Source organism: Mya arenaria, chromosome 1, assembly GCF_026914265.1.
Source record: "Mya arenaria isolate MELC-2E11 chromosome 1, ASM2691426v1".
Lineage (NCBI taxonomy): Eukaryota > Metazoa > Mollusca > Bivalvia > Myida > Myidae > Mya > Mya arenaria.
Genome location: NC_069122.1, coordinates 18,370,915 through 18,392,069, shown reverse-complemented (window position 1 = coordinate 18,392,069; position 21,155 = coordinate 18,370,915). Strand labels below are relative to the sequence as shown.

General features: G+C 35.9%; 1 protein-coding gene across 3 annotated transcripts; it reads right to left on the bottom strand.

The window, feature by feature from the left end:
* On the bottom strand, window positions 1-20,604 carry LOC128235883 (sodium-dependent glucose transporter 1-like). Of its 3 annotated transcripts, none has more exons than XM_052950671.1 (6): window positions 20,310-20,604; window positions 14,557-15,104; window positions 13,648-13,751; window positions 2,734-2,915; window positions 2,508-2,563; window positions 1-2,277 (listed from the first exon to the last, which is right to left on the bottom strand). In XM_052950671.1, the coding sequence occupies exons 2-6, from the start codon at window positions 14,929-14,931 to the stop codon at window positions 1,231-1,233; spliced, it is 1,764 nt and encodes a 587-aa protein (XP_052806631.1). In that variant the 5' UTR covers window positions 14,932-15,104; window positions 20,310-20,604; the 3' UTR covers window positions 1-1,230. The 3 variants fall into 3 exon arrangements, with proteins under 3 accessions (XP_052806631.1, XP_052806646.1, XP_052806638.1); XM_052950686.1 differs by lacking the exon at window positions 20,310-20,604 and adding an exon at window positions 16,603-16,731; XM_052950678.1 differs by lacking the exon at window positions 20,310-20,604 and adding an exon at window positions 16,223-16,257.
* Window positions 20,605-21,155: the final 551 nt, after the last annotated feature.

Sequence of the window (21,155 nt, the reverse complement as noted above, 5' to 3'; positions counted from 1 at the left end):
TATTGAATGCATTTATAGCTATATAAGTGGTAACACGAATCTTATTACGTGAACCAGTTTGTATGTTACTTATTAAGTATAATTCGCAAACCATAACTAGATAACCTGCTAGCGCCTGAATCTGGAATGCATTTATAACTAAGTGGTAACACGAATCGTATTACGTTAACCAGTTAGTATCTTACTTATTAAGTACAATTCGCAAACCATAAATAGATAACCTGTTAGTGCCTGAATATTGAATGCATTTATAACTAAGTGGTAACACGAATCGTATTACGTTAACCAGTTAGTATCTTACTTATTAAGTACAATTCGCAAACCATAACTAGATTACCTGTTAATGTTGTACAGCTAAAAGGTAATAGTTGGCAGTTCTGGGCACTTTCAAGCCTGTTTTTAGTCTTATGATATTTATCTTACCAAAACATTAACGCGAATAATAACTAGATAGCTAGATAATTATCGCGAAAATTAAGTGGTTAACACGACACGATTCGCGAACATTAACAGGTTATTTTACGGCAGTTATATGCCACCATAATAATGAGATTTATCAGTTTTATCACAGTATTAGCATATACATGTATACATATGAAAGGAAAACTTTACGTCACCACGAACGCCAACGCTCTAGTGTTTTTAATCGATTTTGAGTCATGGCAACGCAAATGTTTTTGTATCACTTGATTCGATTTATATCAATGGGCATTATTAATGCCTGTGTCACATACTTTGCTACACATGTGCGTACTGGTAACATTTACACACAGTTTCTTGTAAATACATGTATCTTGAACGGGGTTTTAGTTCAGGGCTGGTATTCAATATTGGTCTTAGTTGGATCTAAGAACGATGTAGCCAATCGGATAACGTGTTATAAATAACTGACCAATAGAGTTTATGGAGTCAATGGTGTATGACCATTAGATTAACATAAGTTTAATAACGACCCAGGCCAATATTTAATATTATTCTTATCCTCATCCTTAGGCACACCTCAGTGATTTTATTCGCTCCATTGGTCAGTTATTGTTACAGACCAATCAAAACACTTGGATTCTAATCTTAAAATTAAGTTCAATCTAAGGTGAATGTTGAATACAGCCCAAATGTTCGTCCAAATTCATGCATTTTGGGCGTGTTTCATTACCTTTTTTATCTCCTTTATTATATAATCGATTTAAGGTTAGGGTTGTGGCGCTGGTTGTACTCTCTCCGCTGGTGAAATCAAACTTTGATTGCACCCGTCTTAAAATATCGTTTGGCAAGGACGTTATAAAAGGTCGCTATGAAAATAAAGCATACTGTTATAGTGATAAAAATCATAACCTGCAGGTACACAAACCACATTATTGACACGTGATCCATTAGGTACCCAACTAAAATAGGGTACAATGAGGCTCCTATGCTTAGGAATATAAATAAAATGCTAGCAATCTTTCCTGTTAAGCGTCGAACGTTTTCAGACAGCCATGAAAACATTGAAGCAAAAATTCCGGACATTCCGTAACCTATTACTGCGATGCTGATCCACGTTAAAACGTCAACGCCATATACAACGGCGATCCAAAATGACGCACCGGCGCACGTCAGAGACGTAAAATATATCAGAATAACGGACGTCGTTTTTAGATATCTCACAACGAATATCCCCGACAGGCGACCGGCGGCGAATGTAATCCAGAACGTCGATGAAGCGTACGAGCCTTGTGCTTTCGACCAATGAAGTTTTGTTATTACAAACGTCATTAAGAAATTTGTAACTGACCGTTCACTCATAACATACAACGCCAACGTTATGGCTAACATCACAGTAAATATATTTTTCAATCTTTTGGAAAGGAAATACTCCCTGTCTTTTATTTTCATCAAGCCATCATTCCTATTTACCGGGCGTTTATAGATATTCCCATATACCAATGTCACAATTATATAACAAGATGCGACGACCATACAAAGTGCCGTCGAAGCAAAATATGTGACGTAAATCCGTGTTTCTCCGTATAAATCCTTCAATACATCATCTTCCTCCGCACTTGAAACTATGAATGAACTATCATTAAGGTTTGGTGTTGAATTCATGGTCGTTTCTCCAAATACACTGTAATTTGTTCCTTTGCCATCGATAAATGACGTCATCTGAACATCTGACACCATTCGTACATCAAGTGACGTCATCGGCCCAGTGACGTTTACGGGTAGGCGTTTGGCTAGGAATGGCTGTGTAGCAAATGGGGATAAGATTGCTCCGACGCTAAAAACTCCGTGTACGGCCTGCAATAAAAATGCATATAAAACATTTCTCATTATAATTATCGCTAGTTGCCGTGGAAACGTATTGATTAGTTATGATAAGAGCGTTTTATAAAAAGAAATGCCCTGTATGTATAAATTTAATATAAATTAAATACATATTTCTAAGCCTATAAAACTATGCTTTTTTTTGCTAATGTCACGTGATCTTTCAACCTTAACCAGGCTTAAAGACAAAACGCGTTGCCTACCTGCATATAGGAGCCTGCTTTGTTCCGCCATATAACCGTGACGTCTGTGGTCGCCGCTGAAAACATAAAGTGACGTCATCCAATAAAATGTGATAGGTGTTAGTGCATGAACGTCCTGACGTTTCTATTAACCAAGACCGTACGGAAGACAGAGCGTCAGATAATTTTGATAAATTGACTGAATAATGAATTAGCGTGGTATTGACGTCAATGTGTCACAGTTTACCTGTATCCAAAGCGCTTGCAAAAGCCCCATGCAACACATGCGCTATAAACATGGCGGCAAAGTTGGAGCACCAGGGTGTGACAGCCGCCACCAGCCCGAGCCCACCCGTGATAAATAGGAAGACGAAGAGACGCGACATCCGGTCGTACGCCAGCCCCCCACTTACGGATCCCAGCAAACCTCTAAAGAGCAGCGAAATAATATAGAACCTTGATTAAACATAGTTGTTACCCCTCTTTTAGAAACAAGTTAAGTGTTGCATTGTTCTTTGAGTATTGCCATTGCACAAGAACAAGAATAATCGATGCGTATTTGACAGTGTGTGTATACCACGTGATAAATTGCGTCATAAATGCTACGTCGGAAGGCAATATTTTGCTTCGAATAAAGTATTTAAACAAAGATAACTTCACTTTTTCTGCACCGTTTGGAAACAGGTGTGTCGAAGTGTTTGATGAAACTAATCACCTAATCAAATTTCGGTAACTAAAAAAAGGCGGGGCTCTTTAAGCGACATAGACTGCCCTTTGTTTTGTTTAAAATTATGCAGTAAAAGAAAAAAAAATTGATTTAAGTCTTCATTTTGCCAAATTTTGCCTTCCGACGTAGCATATATGATGTTTTTATAACGCGGATACACACACAGTTTGTAAGTGGTCAAATCTCATTATTAAAGTCTAAATGTATCAGATAAATTTATTCTAAATAAACACAAGGACCTAATGTTTCAAGTTTGAGCGACTTTCTCTTGATTCGAAACAACGTCTTAATGGTCAACAGTTCATGAAGAGTAGATTTAAGCCTACCTCTTTAACCGAAACAACGTCTTAATGTTCCATCTTTGATCAAGAGAAAATTAAGGTCAATATTTTAAATCGAAACAACGCCTGTGTAGTCCATCTTTGATTTAAAGTGGATTTAGACTAATATCTTAAATCGAAACAAGGTCTTAATGGTCGATCTTTGAACAAGAGGAGATTTAGGCCAATATCTTAAATCGCAACAACGCCTTTATGGTCCATCTTTGAACAAGAGGAGATTAAGACCAATCTCTTTAATTGAAACAACGTCTTAATGGTCCATCTTTGAACAAGAGAAGATTTAGACCAATCTCTTAAATTGAAACAACGTCTTAATAGTCCATCTTTGAACAAGAGTAGATTAAGACCAATCTCTTAAATTGAAACAACGTCTTAATAGTCCATCTTTGAACAAGAGGAGATTTAGACCAATCTCTTAAATTGAAACAACGTCTTAATAGTCCATCTTTGAACAAGAGTAGATTTAGACCAATCTCTTAAATTGAAACAACGTCTTTATGGTCCATCTTTGAACAAGAGGAGATTTAGACCAATCTCTTAAATTAAAACAACGCCTTAATGGTCCATCTTTGAACAAGAGGAGATTTGGACCAATCTTTTAAATTGAAACAACGTCTTAATAGTCCATCTTTGAACAAGAGTAGATTTAGACCAAATTGTTCAATCTAAAATGGTCCATCTTTGAGCAAGAGAAGATTTAGACTTATCTCTTAAATCTAAACAACGCCTTAATGGTCCATCTTTGAACAAGAGAAGATTTAGACCAATCTCTTAAATCTAAACAACGCCTTAATGGTCCATCTTTGAGCATGGGTAGCTTAAAGCCAATCTTTTAAATCGAAACAATGCCTAAATGGTCCATCTTTGAACAAGAGTAGATTTAGACCAATCTCTTAACTCAAAACAACGCCTTAATGGTCCATCTTTGAACAAGAGAAGATTTAGACTAATCTCTTAAATCTAAACAACGTCTTAATGGTCCATCTTTGAGCATGGGTAGCTCAAGGCCAATCTTTTAAATCGAAACAACGCCTAAATGGTCCATCTTTGAGCAAGAGTAGATTGATACAAATCTCTTTAATCGAAACAATGCCTTAATGTTTCATCTTCCAACAAGAGTAGATTGCATCCAATCTCTTAAATCGAAACAACGCCTTAATGGTCCATCTTTGAACAAGAGTAGATTTAGACCAATCTCTTAAAATTGAAACATCGCCTTTATGTTCCATCTTTGAACAAGAGTAGATTTAGACCAATCTCTTAAATCAAAACAACGCCTTAATGGTCCATCTTTCAACAAGAGTAGATTTCGACAAATCTCTAAAATCGAAATAACGCCCTAATGGTCCATCTTCCAACAAGAGTAGATTTAGACCAATCTCTTAAATCGAAACAACGCCTTAATGGTCGATCTTTGAACAAGAGCAGATTTAGGCCAATCTCTTAAATTGAAACAACGCCTTAATGGTCCATCTTTGAACAAGAGTAGATTTAGACTAATCTCTTAAATCGAAACAACGCCTTAATGGTCCATCTTTCAACAAGAGTAGATTTAGACCAATCTCTAAAATCGAAATAACGCCTTAATGGTCCATCTTCCAACAAGAGTAGATTTAGACTAGTCTCTTAAATCGAAATAACGCCTTAATGGTCCATCTTTGAACAAGAGCAGATTTAGACTAATCTCTTAACTCAAAAGAACGCCTTAATGGTCCATCTTTGAACAAGAGAAGATTTAGACCGATCTCTTAAATCGAAACAACGTCTTAATAGTCCATCTTTGAACAAGAGTAGATTTAGACTAATCTCTTAAATCTAAACAACGTCTTAATGGTCCATCTTTGAACAAGAGTAGATTTAGACTAATCTCTTCAATCTAAACAACGTCTTAATGTTCCATCTTTGAACAAGAGTAGATTTAGACCAATCTTTTAAATCTAAACAACGTCTTAATGGTCCATCTTTGAACAAGAGTAGATTTAGACCAATCTCTTAAATCTAAACAACGTCTTAATGTTCCATCTTTGAACAAGAGTAGATTTAGACTAATCTTTTAAATCTAAACAACGTCTTAATGATCCATCTTTGAACAAGAGTAGATTTAGACTAATCTCTTCAATCTAAACAACGTCTTAATGGTCCATCTTTGAACAAGAGTAGATTTAGACTAATCTTTTAAATCTAAACAACGTCTTAATGGTCCATCTTTGAACAAGAGTAGATTTAGACCAATCTCTTAAATCTAAACAACGCCTTAATGGTCCATCTTTAAGCATGGGTAGCTTAAGGCCAATCTTTTAAATCGAAACAACGCCTAAATGGTCCATCTTTGAACAAGAGTAGATTTAGACTAATCTCTTAAATCTAAACAACGTCTTAATGGTCCATCTTTGAACAAGAGTAGATTTAGACCAATCTCTTAAATCTAAACAACGCCTTAATGGTCCATCTTTGAACAAGAGTAGATTTAGACTAATCTCTTAAATCTAAACAACGTATTAATGGTCCATCTTTGAACAAGAGTAGATTTAGACTAATCTCTTAAATCTAAACAACGTATTAATGGTCCATCTTTGAACAAGAGTAGATTTAGACCAATCTCTTAAATCTAAACAGCGCCTTAATGGTCTATCTTTGAGCATGGGTAGCTTAAGGCCAATCTTTTAAATCGAAACAACGCCTAAATGGTCCATCTTTGAACAAGAGTAGATTTATACTAATCTCTTAAATCTAAACAACGCCTTAATGGTCCATCTTTGAACAAGAGTAGATTTAGACCAATCTCTTAACTCAAAACAACGCCTTAATGATCAATCTTTGAACAAGAGTAGATTTAGACCAATCTCTTAAATCTAAACAACGCCTTAATGGTCCATCTTTGAACAAGAGTAGATTAAGACCAATCTCTTAACTCAAAACAACGTCTTAATGGTCCATCTTTGAACAAAAGAAGATTTAGACCAATCTCTTAAATCTAAACAACGCCTAAATGGTCCATCTTTGAACAAGAGTAGATTTAGACCAATCTCTTAACTCAAAACAACGCCTTAATGGTCCATCTTTGAACAAGAGTAGATTTAGACCAATCTCTTAAATCTAAACAACGCCTTAATGGTCCATCTTTGAGCATGGGTAGCTTAAGGCCAATCTTTTAAATCGAAACAACGCCTAAATGGTCCATCTTTGAACAAGAGTAGATTTAGACTAATCTCTTAAATCTAAACAACGCCTTAATGATCCATCTTTGAACAAGAGTAGATTTAGACCAATCTCTTAACTCAAAACAACGCCTTAATGGTTCATCTTTGAACAAGAGAGGATTTAGACTAATCTCTTAAATCTAAACAACGTCTTAATGATCCATCTTTGAGCATGGGTAGCTTAAGGCCAATCTTTTAAATCGAAACAACGCCTAAATGGTCCATCTTGGAGCAAGAGTAGATTGATACCAATCTCTTTCATTGAAACAATGCCTTAATGTTTCATTTTTGAACAAGAGTAGATGTCGACCAATCTCTTAAATCCAAACAATGCCTTAATGTTTCATCTTCCAACAAGAGTAGATTTCATCCAATCTCTTAAATCGAAACAACCCCTTAATGGTCCATCTTTGAACAAGAGTAGATTTAGACCAATCTCTTAAATCGAAACATCGCCTTTATGTTCCATCTTTGAACAAGAGAAGATTTAGACCAATCTCTTAAATCGAAACAACGTCTTAATGGTCCATCTTTCAACAAGAGTAGATTTCGACCAATCTCTAAAATCGAAATAACGCCTTAATGGTCCATCTTCGAACAAGAGAAGATTTAGACCAATCTCTTAAATCTTAACAAAGTCTTAATGGTCGATCTTTGAACAAGAGCAGATTTAGGCCAATCTCTTAAATCGAAACAACGCCTTAATGGTCCATCTTTGAACAAGAGTAGATTTAGACTAATCTCTTAAATCTACACAACGCCTTAATGGTCCATCTTTGAACAAGAGTAGATTTAGACCAATCTCTTAACTCAAAACAACGCCTTAATGGTCCATCTTTGAGCATGGGTAGTTTAAGGCCAATCTTTTAAATCGAAACAACGCCTAAATGGTCCATCTTTGAACAAGAGTAGATTTATACTAATCTCTTAAATCTAAACAACGCCTTAATGGTCCATCTTTGAACAAGAGTAGATTTAGACCAATCTCTTAACTCAAAACAACGCCTTAATGATCAATCTTTGAACAAGAGTAGATTTAGACCAATCTCTTAAATCTAAACAACGCCTTAATGGTCCATCTTTGAACAAGAGTAGATTAAGACCAATCTCTTAACTCAAAACAACGTCTTAATGGTCCATCTTTGAACAAAAGAAGATTTAGACCAATCTCTTAAATCTAAACAACGCCTAAATGGTCCATCTTTGAACAAGAGTAGATTTAGACCAATCTCTTAACTCAAAACAACGCCTTAATGGTCCATCTTTGAACAAGAGTAGATTTAGACCAATCTCTTAAATCTAAACAACGCCTTAATGGTCCATCTTTGAGCATGGGTAGCTTAAGGCCAATCTTTTAAATCGAAACAACGCCTAAATGGTCCATCTTTGAACAAGAGTAGATTTAGACTAATCTCTTAAATCTAAACAACGCCTTAATGATCCATCTTTGAACAAGAGTAGATTTAGACCAATCTCTTAACTCAAAACAACGCCTTAATGGTCCATCTTTGAGCATGGGTAGCTTAAGGCCAATCTTTTAAATCGAAACAACGCCTAAATGGTCCATCTTTGAACAAGAGTAGATTTATACTAATCTCTTAAATCTAAACAACGCCTTAATGGTCCATCTTTGAACAAGAGTAGATTTAGACCAATCTCTTAACTCAAAACAACGCCTTAATGATCAATCTTTGAACAAGAGTAGATTTAGACCAATCTCTTAAATCTAAACAACGCCGTAATGGTCCATCTTTGAACAAGAGTAGATTAAGACCAATCTCATAACTCAAAACAACGTCTTAATGGTCCATCTTTGAACAAAAGAAGATTTAGACCAATCTCTTAAATCTAAACAACGCCTAAATGGTCCATCTTTGAACAAGAGTAGATTTAGACCAATCTCTTAACTCAAAACAACGCCTTAATGGTCCATCTTTGAACAAGAGAAGATTTAGACCAATCTCTTAAATCTAAACAACGCCTTAATGGTCCATCTTTGAGCATGGGTAGCTTAAGGCCAATCTTTTAAATCGAAACAACGCCTAAATGGTCCATCTTTGAACAAGAGTAGATTTAGACTAATCTCTTAAATCTAAACAACGCCTTAATGATCCATCTTTGAACAAGAGTAGATTTAGACCAATCTCTTAACTCAAAACAACGCCTTAATGGTTCATCTTTGAACAAGAGAGGATTTAGACTAATCTCTTAAATCTAAACAACGTCTTAATGATCCATCTTTGAGCATGGGTAGCTTAAGGCCAATCTTTTAAATCGAAACAACGCCTAAATGGTCCATCTTGGAGCAAGAGCAGATTGATACAAATCTCTTTCATCTAAACAACGTCTTAATGGTCCATCTTTGAACAAGAGTAGATGTCGACCAATCTCTTAAATCCAAACAATGCCTAAATGTTTCATCTTCCAACAAGAGTAGATTTCATCCAATCTCTTAAATCGAAACAACCCCTTAATGGTCCATCTTTGAACAAGAGTAGATTTAGGCCAATCTCTTAAATTGAAACAACGCCTTAATGGTCCATCTTTGAACAAGAGTAGATTTAGACTAATCTCTTAAATCGAAACAACGCCTTAATGGTCCATCTTTCAACAAGAGTAGATTTAGACCAATCTCTAAAATCGAAATAACGCCTTAATGGTCCATCTTCCAACAAGAGTAGATTTAGACCAATCTCTTAAATCTTAACAAAGTCTTAATGGTCGATCTTTGAACAAGAGCATATTTAGGCCAATCTCTTAAATCGAAACAACGCCTTAATGGTCCATCTTTGAACAAGAGGAGATTTAGACCAATCTCTTAACTCGAAACAACGCCTTAATGGTCCATCTTTGAACAAGAGAAGATTTAGACCAATCTCTTAAATCTAAACAACGCCTTAATGGTCCATCTTTGAACAAGAGAAGATTTAGACCAATCTCTTAAATCTAAACAACGCCTTAATGGTCCATCTTTGAACAAGAGAAGATTTAGACCAATCTCTTAAATCTAAACAACGCCTTAATGGTCTATCTTTGAACAAAAGTAGATTTAGACTAATCTCTTAAATCTAAACAACGTCTTTATGGTCCATCTTTGAACAAGAGAAGATTTAGACCAATCTATTAAATCGAAACAAAGTCTTAATTGTCCATCTTTGAACAAAAGAAGATTTAGACCAATCTCTTAAATCTAAACAACGTCTTAATGGTCCATCTTTGAACAAGAGTAGATTTAGACCAATCTCTTAAATCTAAACAACGCCTTAATGGTCCATCTTTAAGCATCGGTAGCTTGAGGCCAATCTTTTAAATCGAAACAACGCCTTAATGGTCCATCTTTGAACAAGAGTAGATTTAGACTAATCTCTTAAATCTAAACAACGTCTTAATGGTCCATCTTTGAACAAGAGAAGATTTAGACCAATCTCTTAAATCTAAACAACGCCTTAATGGTCCATCTTTGAACAAGAGTAGATTTAGACCAATCTCTTAAATCTAAACAACGCCTTAATGGTCCATCTTTGAACAAGAGTAGATTTAGACCAATCTCTTAAATCTAAACAACGCCTTAATGGTCCATCTTTAAGCATCGGTAGCTTGAGGCCAATCTTTTAAATCGAAACAACGCCTTAATGGTCCATCTTTGAACAAGAGTAGATTTAGACTAATCTCTTAAATCTAAACAACGTCTTAATGGTCCATCTTTGAACAAAAGAAGATTTAGACCAATCTCTTAAATCGAAACATCGCCTTTATGTTCCATCTTTGAACAAGAGTTAGACCAATCTCTTAAATCGAAACAACGCCTTAATGGTCCATCTTTCAACAAGAGTAGATTTAGACCAATCTCTAAAATCGAAATAACGCCTTAATGGTCCATCTTCCAACAAGAGTAGATTTAGACTAATCTCTTAAATCGAAACAACGCCTTAATGGTCCATCTTTGAACAAGAGCAGATTTAGGCCAATCTCTTAAATCGAAAGAACGCCTTAATGGTCCATCTTTGAACAAGAGGAGATTTAGACTAATCTCTTAAATTGAAACAACGTCTTAATGGTCCATCTTTGAACAAGAGGAGATTTAGACCAATCTCTTAAATCGAAACAACGCCTTAATGGTCCATCTTTGAACAAGAGTAGATTTAGACCAATCTCTTAACTCAAAACAACGCCTTAATGGTCCATCTTTGAACAAGAGAAGATTTAGACCAATCTCTTAAATCTAAACAACGTCTTAATGGTCCATCTTTGAACAAGAGTAGATTTAGACCAATCTCTTAAATCTAAACAATGCCTTTATGTTCCATCTTTGAACAAGAGTAGATTAAGACCAATCTCTTAAATCCAAACAACGTCTTAATGGTCCGTCTTTGAAGAAGAGTAGATTTAGACCAATCTTTTAAATCTAAGCAACGCCTTTATGTTCCATCTTTGAACAAGAGTAGATTTAGACCAGTCTCTTAAATCGAAACAACGTCCTAATGGTTCATCTTTGAACAAGAGTAGATTTAGACCAATCTTTTAAATCGAAACAACGCCTTTATGTTTCATCTTTGAACAAGAGTAGATTAAGACCAATCTCTTAAATCGAAACAACGCCTTTATGTTTCATTTTTGAACAAAAGAAGATTTAAACTAATCTCTTAAATCGAAACAACGTCTTAATGGTCCATCTTTGAACAAGAGGAGATTTAGACCAATCTCTTTACTCGAAACAACGCCTTAATGGTCCATCTTTGAACAAGAGAAGATTTAGACCAATCTCTTAAATCTAAACAACGTCTTAATGGTCCATCTTTGAACAAGAGTAGATTTTGACCAATCTCTTAAATCGAAAAAACGTCTTAATGGTTCATCTTTAAACAAGAGTAGATTTTGACCAATCTCTTAACTCGAAACAACGTCTTAATGGTCAATCTTTGAACAAGAGTAGATTTAGACCAATCTTTTAAATCGAAACAACGTCTTTATGGTCCATCTTTGAATAAGAGTAGATTTCGACCAATCTTTTAAATCGAAACAACGTCTTAATGGTCTATCTTTGAGCAAGAGTAGATTTCGGCCAATCTTTTAAATCGAAACAACGCCTTTATGGTCTATCTTTGAACAAGAGTAGATTTAGACCAGACCAATCTCTTAAAGCTGCACTCTCACAGATTGGACGTTTTGACATTTTTTTTTATTTTTTGTCTTGGAACGAGCCAATATTTGCGAAAATCCATGGAAATCAGTGATAAAAGATTGCTGACAAAAAATCAGATCACAGATTTTGATATATAAGTCTTAAAAATGATGTTTTTAGCATTTTTCTTAAACCGTTCGTTTCAGCCACAAAACATTAATTTTCGAAAGGAAATATGAAAATCTCCGATCTGATTTTTTGTCAGCAATCTTAAATTATTGGTTTGCACATATTTACGCAAAAATTTGCTCTTTCCAAGACAAAGAAAATAAAACAAAGTTGCATCAACATTAGTTGAAAGGTTCCATCCGTCAGTATCTTTTTTTCTTTCTTTTTTTGTTAACAACTTGATTTATTCAACAATATTCGCCTTGTTCTCAACCATGGAAATATTTGGGGACGAATTCCAACTTGGCGGAGGAGTATGTCACAGTCTATGTTTACATTTTTAGACAATTAAACAATTATTATGCACGAATCAAGCTTTAGTCAGTCAAGTCAGAGGCACGTGATCTAAGCATCTCATATGGGACAACAGTCAATATTGTTATTAATTTGATCTAAAACGGTGTTACTAATCGGATTGCGAGATATAAATAACAGACCTATACAGTGAATGAAGTCAATGATGTATGACCATAAGATTGACTTAAATTGTATATTGAATACAACCTTAGGCCCATTTTTAACAATCTTAAATCCCTTATCCCAAGATTTAAAAAATATTACAACGCCTCGGTCGATATATACACCTTCGGCGGATGAATGGCCGGTCCTTATAATGTCTTAAGACCCTCAGTGGTGTGTTATATTTCTTATATTATAATCGAACACTTTTTTACCATTTATTAATTTTACAGGGCCTTTGTTGTGTTTTATTGAACAAATCTAATAATGTTTACTTGCGAAAAAATGTCGTTGTGAAAATTGCAAGCAGCATTCATCTGTTTAATGACGTCAGCGGTCCACATTAAATGACGTCAGAGGTCCATATTGTATTTTTGGCGAGGTCAGGACCGGCCAAAAACATGATATGGACGCAGACGTCATAAAAACTGTATTTTACTAGTATACATTGATGTACGAACCGATCAACTTTAAATACACAAAGATGGGACACATCTATGTAAGATATAATATTAGCTTACATCGTATTGTATAATAAGACCTTGAATATATTGTAGGTTTCTTTCAAAAATAAAATATGTTTTAAACCAAGCTATTTGCTCGTGATTTTTTGTTCTCGTATCAATTCTGTAATGAAATACATGTATTACATTATTAAGACATAATCTACACCTACAAAAAAAAATTGTTGGGGCGTTAGGCCAAAATTTCTCAAAAATGTATAACAGGCAGGGGCGTACATGTAGCTAGCCCTCTATTCATATGGACTCATAATTGTGCTAAAGGAGTTCGGGGGCATGCCCCTTCGGAACATTTTGAAAACCACTATGCAATCCGGTGAATTCTGGGCGTTCTGAACTCCACACCATGCACATTAAAACAATTTTACGTTGACAATGTGTGAGGTAATATTCTAAGACAGATGACCTGAAGTAACATTTTATGATTAAGAATGACTCGTTTGCTTCGCTTACTCCGCCCGTTCTTAATCATTAAAATTTTACTTCACGTTATCCGCCTATAATATAATATAATCGAACTAAATAAAATTAATATAATTATATTGATACTAAAATAAACTTACCCTATAGAAATGGCTGAGAATATCCATGATGCTGTTGACAAGTCCTCGTTCATAATGAGTCGCAGGTCTGGAAAAGTGGGTCCAACAAGTCCGTTTCTCCAACCCTGAATAAAAGAGGGGCAATGTTTAAGAGTAACTAGGCTGACTGGTGGTCACTAAAATACAACTCAATAGCTTAGAACTTAGTTTTTTTTTACTGCAAGGAAAGACATCTTATTCCGTAAAACAAGTAAATGTTAATTCAGACGACAGTCTGGTTTAAAATGTATGTCCTGAAAAGTAAGGGATTTTATTCCAAGATCGATTGTATGGCGCGAAATATTTTTTGGATAATTTACTAGTATTGTAGCTCCAATTTTTCTGTGAGAAACACCAACTTCATTAAAACTTAGGGTCCTAATTTCAGGGTCAAAAGACAAATGGTTAAGAAATGTTTCGATACAAGAAACATACAAAGATTTAGAGGCATTGAAAATTTAAGATGTTCCCACGAACGAATTGTTCGATCAAAAACATAATCTAAATTTGTTTTTTGAAATCTACAAACCTAACCATGCAAACATTATCTTCTGTGGCTTACCAGGATCGGACGTTATCTATAGGGGGGCGAAATTTAGGGGCGTAACTTTTTGACTTTGCACCCTCCTCAGAACCAAAATTTATTTGGTTTCAAATATTAGCGGGGATGGGGATGGGGGTACTCTTGGGGTCAGTTTGAGCAATCTCTATTCCGAAAATGGTGCATTTTGGGAGTATTTAATAACGTTTTTCTCCCATATTGAAAAAGAAAGGAAAATTGGACGTTTTTTGGTCGATGGGGCGCGCGCTTGGTGTCCCCCCCCCCGGATCCGCTAGTGAATTTCCAATAGAATCATTAATTTAGCAACGAAAAAAACGCCATAAACTTACCAATGCAAACATGCTGCCACAGACACACATCGTATGGAGCAGTCTATGTACATAACCACCGTCCGTCTGTCCATCTCCGTCCACATCTCTATGATCTTCGACCTCAAATTCTATAAAAGTTTCCGCCTGATCACCTTTGACGTCAAATTCTATAAATTTAACAGTCTCTTCTTTAGCGTTAAGCTCCTTACATTCACTATTTGTACTTTTTACGTCACCGTTTCCCATTTTTCCATCGATGACGTCATCGTTTTTAATTTCACCACCAATAACGTCACTGCTCTTTATTTGAACGTCAGAAACGACATCGTTTTTAATTAGGTTGATTATACTGTCTTTCAACTCAACATTGAAATCGTCTTCATCGTTTCTCATTTCGCTGGTAAAATCAAATTCTTTTTATTCTCTGTCGATGACGTCACGTTATTAATTTCTCCGAACCTCTTTTATTTTACGACACTTTTGACGTTGGTGATAAAGTTTGCAATATCAACTTACTTTTTTATTTTCCTTCACGAATTTCCCTTTATTGTTACTAGCACAAACAGCTGAAAAGTATAAACTTAACAAATGCAAATCATATTACAAACGATTTTTAATGAACTATAGATAAATCAAAACTAATAGTCTGTATTTTGTTTAAAGAAACGATCTGTTATAAGATAAAACAATAAGTGATAGATAGGGTTTGTATTGAATTAAGATGATAACACAAAGATGGATTACAAAACCACAATACCCTTGAAATGCATTCATTAAAACGTAGTATGCATATACTCTATGTAATAGTTAAATGACTTAATGATTAAGAATCGGCGGAGTGAGCCTTTCGAACAAGCCCCTCTTAAACATTAAGATTTTACTTCAGGCTATCTAGCGAATTTAGAATACAAGCTTCTTGGTTACTACATTCTCGATGCATATTCTTGGAACACAGGAAGTGTATATTGGATGAGTGGCAGTAGGTGGACCAGAAGGTTAAACACCCGCAAAAGTTGGGATTCTTAATGATTAAGCATAGTACTTAAGAATTGCCTATCTGCGATTTCATTGGCTGCAAATGTAGGTTGTATTTTGATATATTTAAAATACAGTGGCTTAGCTACATATAGGACTGGGCCTACAACTTGACAAAAAATGACAACATTTAAATAATCCAAAGACGCAATAAAAACTAATTTTAGTTTTAACTTAAGGTTGGTGTTTATTGAAACTACGTACAGGATGTATTGCTTGATTTTGTTGTAATCATTGCAAATATAATTAAGGGTGTGTAATGCACATATAAAAGTCCCCAAACTCAAATAGAACCATCGGGCCTACAAGTTTTTTTAGGCCTAGCTACGCCCCTGAAATATAACCTTTAGTCAGCCAATGAAATTGCAGATGTGCGATCATTAAGTGCTAGGCTTAATCATTAAGAATTTCGCGGGTGTTTAAAGGTCCGCCTACTGTCAAGCATCCGAGATACTGTCCGTGTCAGATTTTGCGATGACAATGTGCAGGCCAATTAGATTGTATTCTTAGTCAATAAAATGACTTGAAGTAAAATCTTATTGATTAAGAAGGACGCATGCACTCCGCCCACTTTTAATCATTTATCAATATGATTTTAATTCATGTCATCTAAATAGTTCATATAACACATAATATTTTAGTTATTCACGTGTTCAGTAATCCAGGGGTGCACAACATTCGATTTTGAATGTCCAATGTCCAATGTCGTGCCAGCACAACATTCGATTTTGAATGTCCAATGTCCAATGTCGTGCCAGCACGACTTTCACTTTTGAATGTCCAATGTCTAATGTCGTGCCAGCACATCATTCGATTTTGAATGTCCAATGTCCAATGTCGTGCTAGCACGACTTTCACTTTTGAATGTCCAATGTCCAATGTCGTGCCAGCACAACATTCGATTTTGAATGTCCAATGTCCAATGTCGTGCCAGCACAACATTCGATTTTGAATGTCCAATGTCCAATGTCGTATGTTTAGCTAACTTCACACAAATTTCGTGTATAATCGAATTAAAAACTATTTTACCATATTACTGTTTAAGTTCAGCATGATGCGTGTTACGCTAGTTTTCGTAAAAAACAGTAATTTCCAAATTCAGATTCAACATTTAAAATGAATTTTATTCATTCACACCTTATCCATATATGTTTGTAGAACATTAAAACATCGTTTACCTTAAAAGTGTTTATAAATTACTGAAGCCACTGTCAGATGTATGCACCGTCAATCAACCATCGAATTTAAAGCAGATTCGGGCATTTCGCCAAATTCTTCAATGTACTAGACTATAAAAACGGATAGTAAAAACTATTCGCTTCACAGTCACTTTGTTTCATTTAATATTAATTATTTAAACATTATATGTTTTACATAACGGATGCTATGTAATTAATTCTGCTTACAAAATGGTAACATGTTGTTAGGATTTATGTGTGACAAGTACCGTCATAGTCAGACGTCAAAAGTGTGCAATATATAACCAGTCCGGGAACTTTATGACTGCACCTCGTACAACGATTGCGACGAACGTTATGTAAACTTACAGGCGCGTAGCGAGGGTCAATTTGGGATTACGCAGATCGATGCCTGGGGGGGGGGGGGCATATTAACCCCTTCACTACCTAACTGCATATTTGCGTAGTCAGCTCAATTAAGACAAAATTACTCTCGATGGCACGAAGTTGAGCAAGGGTGTGGTCTTGCGTTTTTGGGAAAACCGGAGTACCCGGAGAAAACCCACTTGGCCGATTTGTTGACCAATTACCAAACTCACATGCACCCTGGCCAGGAATCGAATCACTGGTCGCCTTGGTGAGTAGCGATTGCGCTAACCACTGCGCTAACCGGACAACCAACTTCATTTAAGAGAACGGTTTTAAGAAAAACAAACTAAAAAATGCAGTAACTTCCTTATTAAAGGGACAAGACCCCAGATTAAGCAATTGCAGAATAAATGTCCAAAACTTACATAAAGCTGATATCGTTGTGAAGGGCGCATTGAATCTTACTTACTGAGGTATCACATCACTAACGACACATGTTTCCAATTAGAAATTTACTGGGTGTGCCTACTATGTTTAATCCCAGTGTACTAGTCATGTGACTTTCACATGCCAAATATACACACTATAATCTGGGAAACCATTATGTGCTATTTTTAAACGGATAAACACAGCTGAAACAGCGTCAAAATGTAATTCTAGTCATATAAAATGATGTATCATCGGCCTTATACAGGCTCATATTGACAATTTTAGGCTTATTTTGTGGAAATAATGTATTTGCCGATTTTGGGACCATCTAGTGTCTAGTCCCTTAATGATTTTGGACATGTCTTTTAAATGTTTTCAACCAGTTCGCAATACCCTTTCAAATTTTACCGAACGTACAGTCGAACCCCGCTGGCTCGAACTCGCTTGGCTCGAATTCCCCGTTGACTCTGAATGTGGCGAGAGGTATTTTCGCCGGTCCCTTGGAGTTTGGTTAATCGGGGTTCGACTCTATATGGGGTCACCAGACTTTACATATTAACATTATTGCCCATGGCTCATTCAAATAACAAACTGATGTCAATCGTAACAACTCGGCCATCTCCGGCAAGCTTCGAGATAATCAATTCTGATGTCAATCGTAACAACTCGGCTATCTCCGGCAAGCTTCGAGATAATCAATTCTGATCTCAATCGTTACAACTCGGCCATCTCCGGCAAGCTTCGAGATATTCGATTCTGTTGGATAATGGCCAAGGTGTTCCGATTGAAACTGATGTACGCACCGGAGTCCTTAAATGCAATCTGACCATACTATATGAGTACATTGACCTAAATTCGGTACAAAAATCAATGGTCAATGGTCAATGGTCAACTATAGTTTGCAATGTCATAGGTATATGATAAGCGCAAACCTAACTATTTGTATACTATATTAACACTATGCAATACATCAATTGTCGAAGCTGGGTGTACTGGTCATAAATGAGAACATTATGAATTGCACAGAAAATGTTATAAACACACATATATGAATGTTAAGACAAATAAATATACAAAGACACACATATTTATATATAGAAAATGTTATAGCCACCATATGTGGATGTTATATCGACACACTTATACAAAGACTGGTTAAAATTATGATGATGATGATAGTAGTGGTGAGGATAATCATGGTTGTGGTGGTGGTGGTGATGATGATGGTGATGGTGGTGATGATGATGATGATGGTGGTGATGGTGGTGGTGGTTGGCGCGGCGGCGGCGACGATGATGATGATGAATATGATGATGAATATGATGATGAATATGATGATGATGATGATGATGATGATGATGATGATGATGATGATGATGATGATGATGATGATTATGATGATCAATGGCGGATCCATGATTTTCTAAATGGGGGGGCACAACTAATTATAAACATATCAAACTTTTTTTGAATGCATTATTTTAATCATATAATAACATGGAATTAACATTTGGCTTCACTGTCAATGATGTTTGGCAGAACAATTGAATTAAAAAGATAGCATTTACTGATCTAAGATAAACCTTTCATAAAACAACAAAGATAACTAGCCGGTTTGGGGAACTAAATTAGGGTCGACGGATTAACAGGCTAAGTCGTTAACCACTCGTCCACCTGTGACACACATATATATGCCGTAGAATAAATGCTATATAAACCTACAGTATATTGATTGCACTCAACCGATACTGTAGGTACCTCTTATGTCATTGTTATTTAAGTTAACTGAAGTAAAAACATCTTGACAACAAATTCCAAAAAGGGTTTCAAATAAATTATTAAGTATTAATTCACAAAGGCTCTAGCATAATTCCGAGAACTAGACGATAATAAAGGCCGAAATGGAAAGTTTCAAGGCGGTAACGTTTTGAATTTAACCTATAATTGTTAAATGCACGGCATGCACACTCATATCTTGTTGACACACATGACATTATTAGAAGCAAAGACGAACATATAATTTGCACATGTTTACAGTTTAAAACAACTTATATTTCTGGTATATGATAATATTATTCCGAAAACAGTAAACTTACGCGTATAACTGCAGCCATATTTGTCTACTTTTGATCAGCTGTCTGTGTAAAATGCGGCGCCGATTCTTTTGATCGAATGTTTTGGCCCCGATGTCATTTTCAAGAGACTTTTTCGTTTCGTATACTATATTATACTCGATAATCAGGTTCAATCGTTTATTTGCTCAAATGCTAATACATGGCTAAAATATAAATTGTGACAAAACAACTTATTTGTACAGTTAAATCAATAAAGATGTGCCCCAAAAAAACATTACTACGCGGCCCGCTGGGGGGGGGGGGCACGGGCCCTCTGTGCGCCCCCGGTAGATCCGCCACTGATAATGATGATGATGATGATGATGATAATGATGATGATGATGATGTAGATGATGATGATGACGGTGGTGGTGAAAAACATTTAATCTACTGTAATATGTTTTGCACGTGTAAACATTAATTAAACAATCGAACAAGTGATCAATACCACTAATTCTCCATCATTTTCCTTTTGAATCCTGCGTAAAAAAATAATATTTATCGATTTTGCGAGTCGCTAACCCATGTAACCGAATAACATGCCGTGTATGTCCATCTTGAGTCCCGAGTCCCCCCATCGTATCTGGAGGGGTGGGGAGCATACATGTACTTCTTTTAGAGTTGTTAAGATGGATCCGTGTCTTACCTGATGTCAATTCCACTCGGCATAATCTCTAGTGGGCTCTACAATTGCTGTCTCTCATAACTCTCGACAATCGATCTAGAACAGCCTCTTATAAACACACTATTAACATCATGTTGGTTTTCCGAGTTATGTTTAACAAAAGACATATGTCTAGAGCTTAGCTTATCTCAAAAAAATCCAAGAACTATACATGTATATATCACTCATGTAAACACGATATGTTACACAAATAAAGTTAGTATGGTTCATATTCCCATTGTATGTATCGATGTATATTTAGCACACGATTTTTATAACAACTGTTTCCATTTAATCAATTCCTACATGTTGATCAGTCTGCAGCAGAAACATGAAATCAGTCTGAAACAAAAACATGTAAACTTTTGCCAATAATGATCACCACTAGCGGTCCCAGGCCGGGAATGCACCCGGCGCACGCCCCCTCCCCCCCATTTGTATTTCAATATTGGAGGAAAGGAGTCATAAAATACACCGGAAATACGCCGGAAATGCACCATTTTTTTTTTACTAATTTTCATGGGGGAGTTCCCCCACACCCCTTTTTTCCAGCACTATTACAGGGGCGTTAGTTTAAACGTTACGCCCTCAAGTTACGCCCCCCCCCCCCTAAAGTCAAAGCCTGGAACCGCCCCTGATTATCGGGCCAAAGTTATTATTCTATAAGCAATCATAGTGTTTAGTGGTAGTAAAATAAGCAAACTGTATGCAAACATGTATTTCGTCATACAAATATTTGCATATCCTCATTTAGAGTGCATTTTATTTTTGTTTTTGCGTTTCTAATTGAAAGGGAGGTGACTTTAAATAGTGCAGTGGTGTATCAAC

Coding starts and splice junctions, on each gene's coding strand:
- LOC128235883 (XM_052950671.1), bottom strand. CDS start 14,931: ATGAGAAACGATGAAGACGATTTCAATGTTGAGTTGAAAGACAGTATA. Junction 2,564..2,733: donor TGCAAGCGCTTTGGATACAG/GTAAACTGTGAC, acceptor TTATGTTTTCAG/CGGCGACCACAGACGTCACG. Junction 2,278..2,507: donor AAGCAGGCTCCTATATGCAG/GTAGGCAACGCG, acceptor TTTTTATTGCAG/GCCGTACACGGAGTTTTTAG.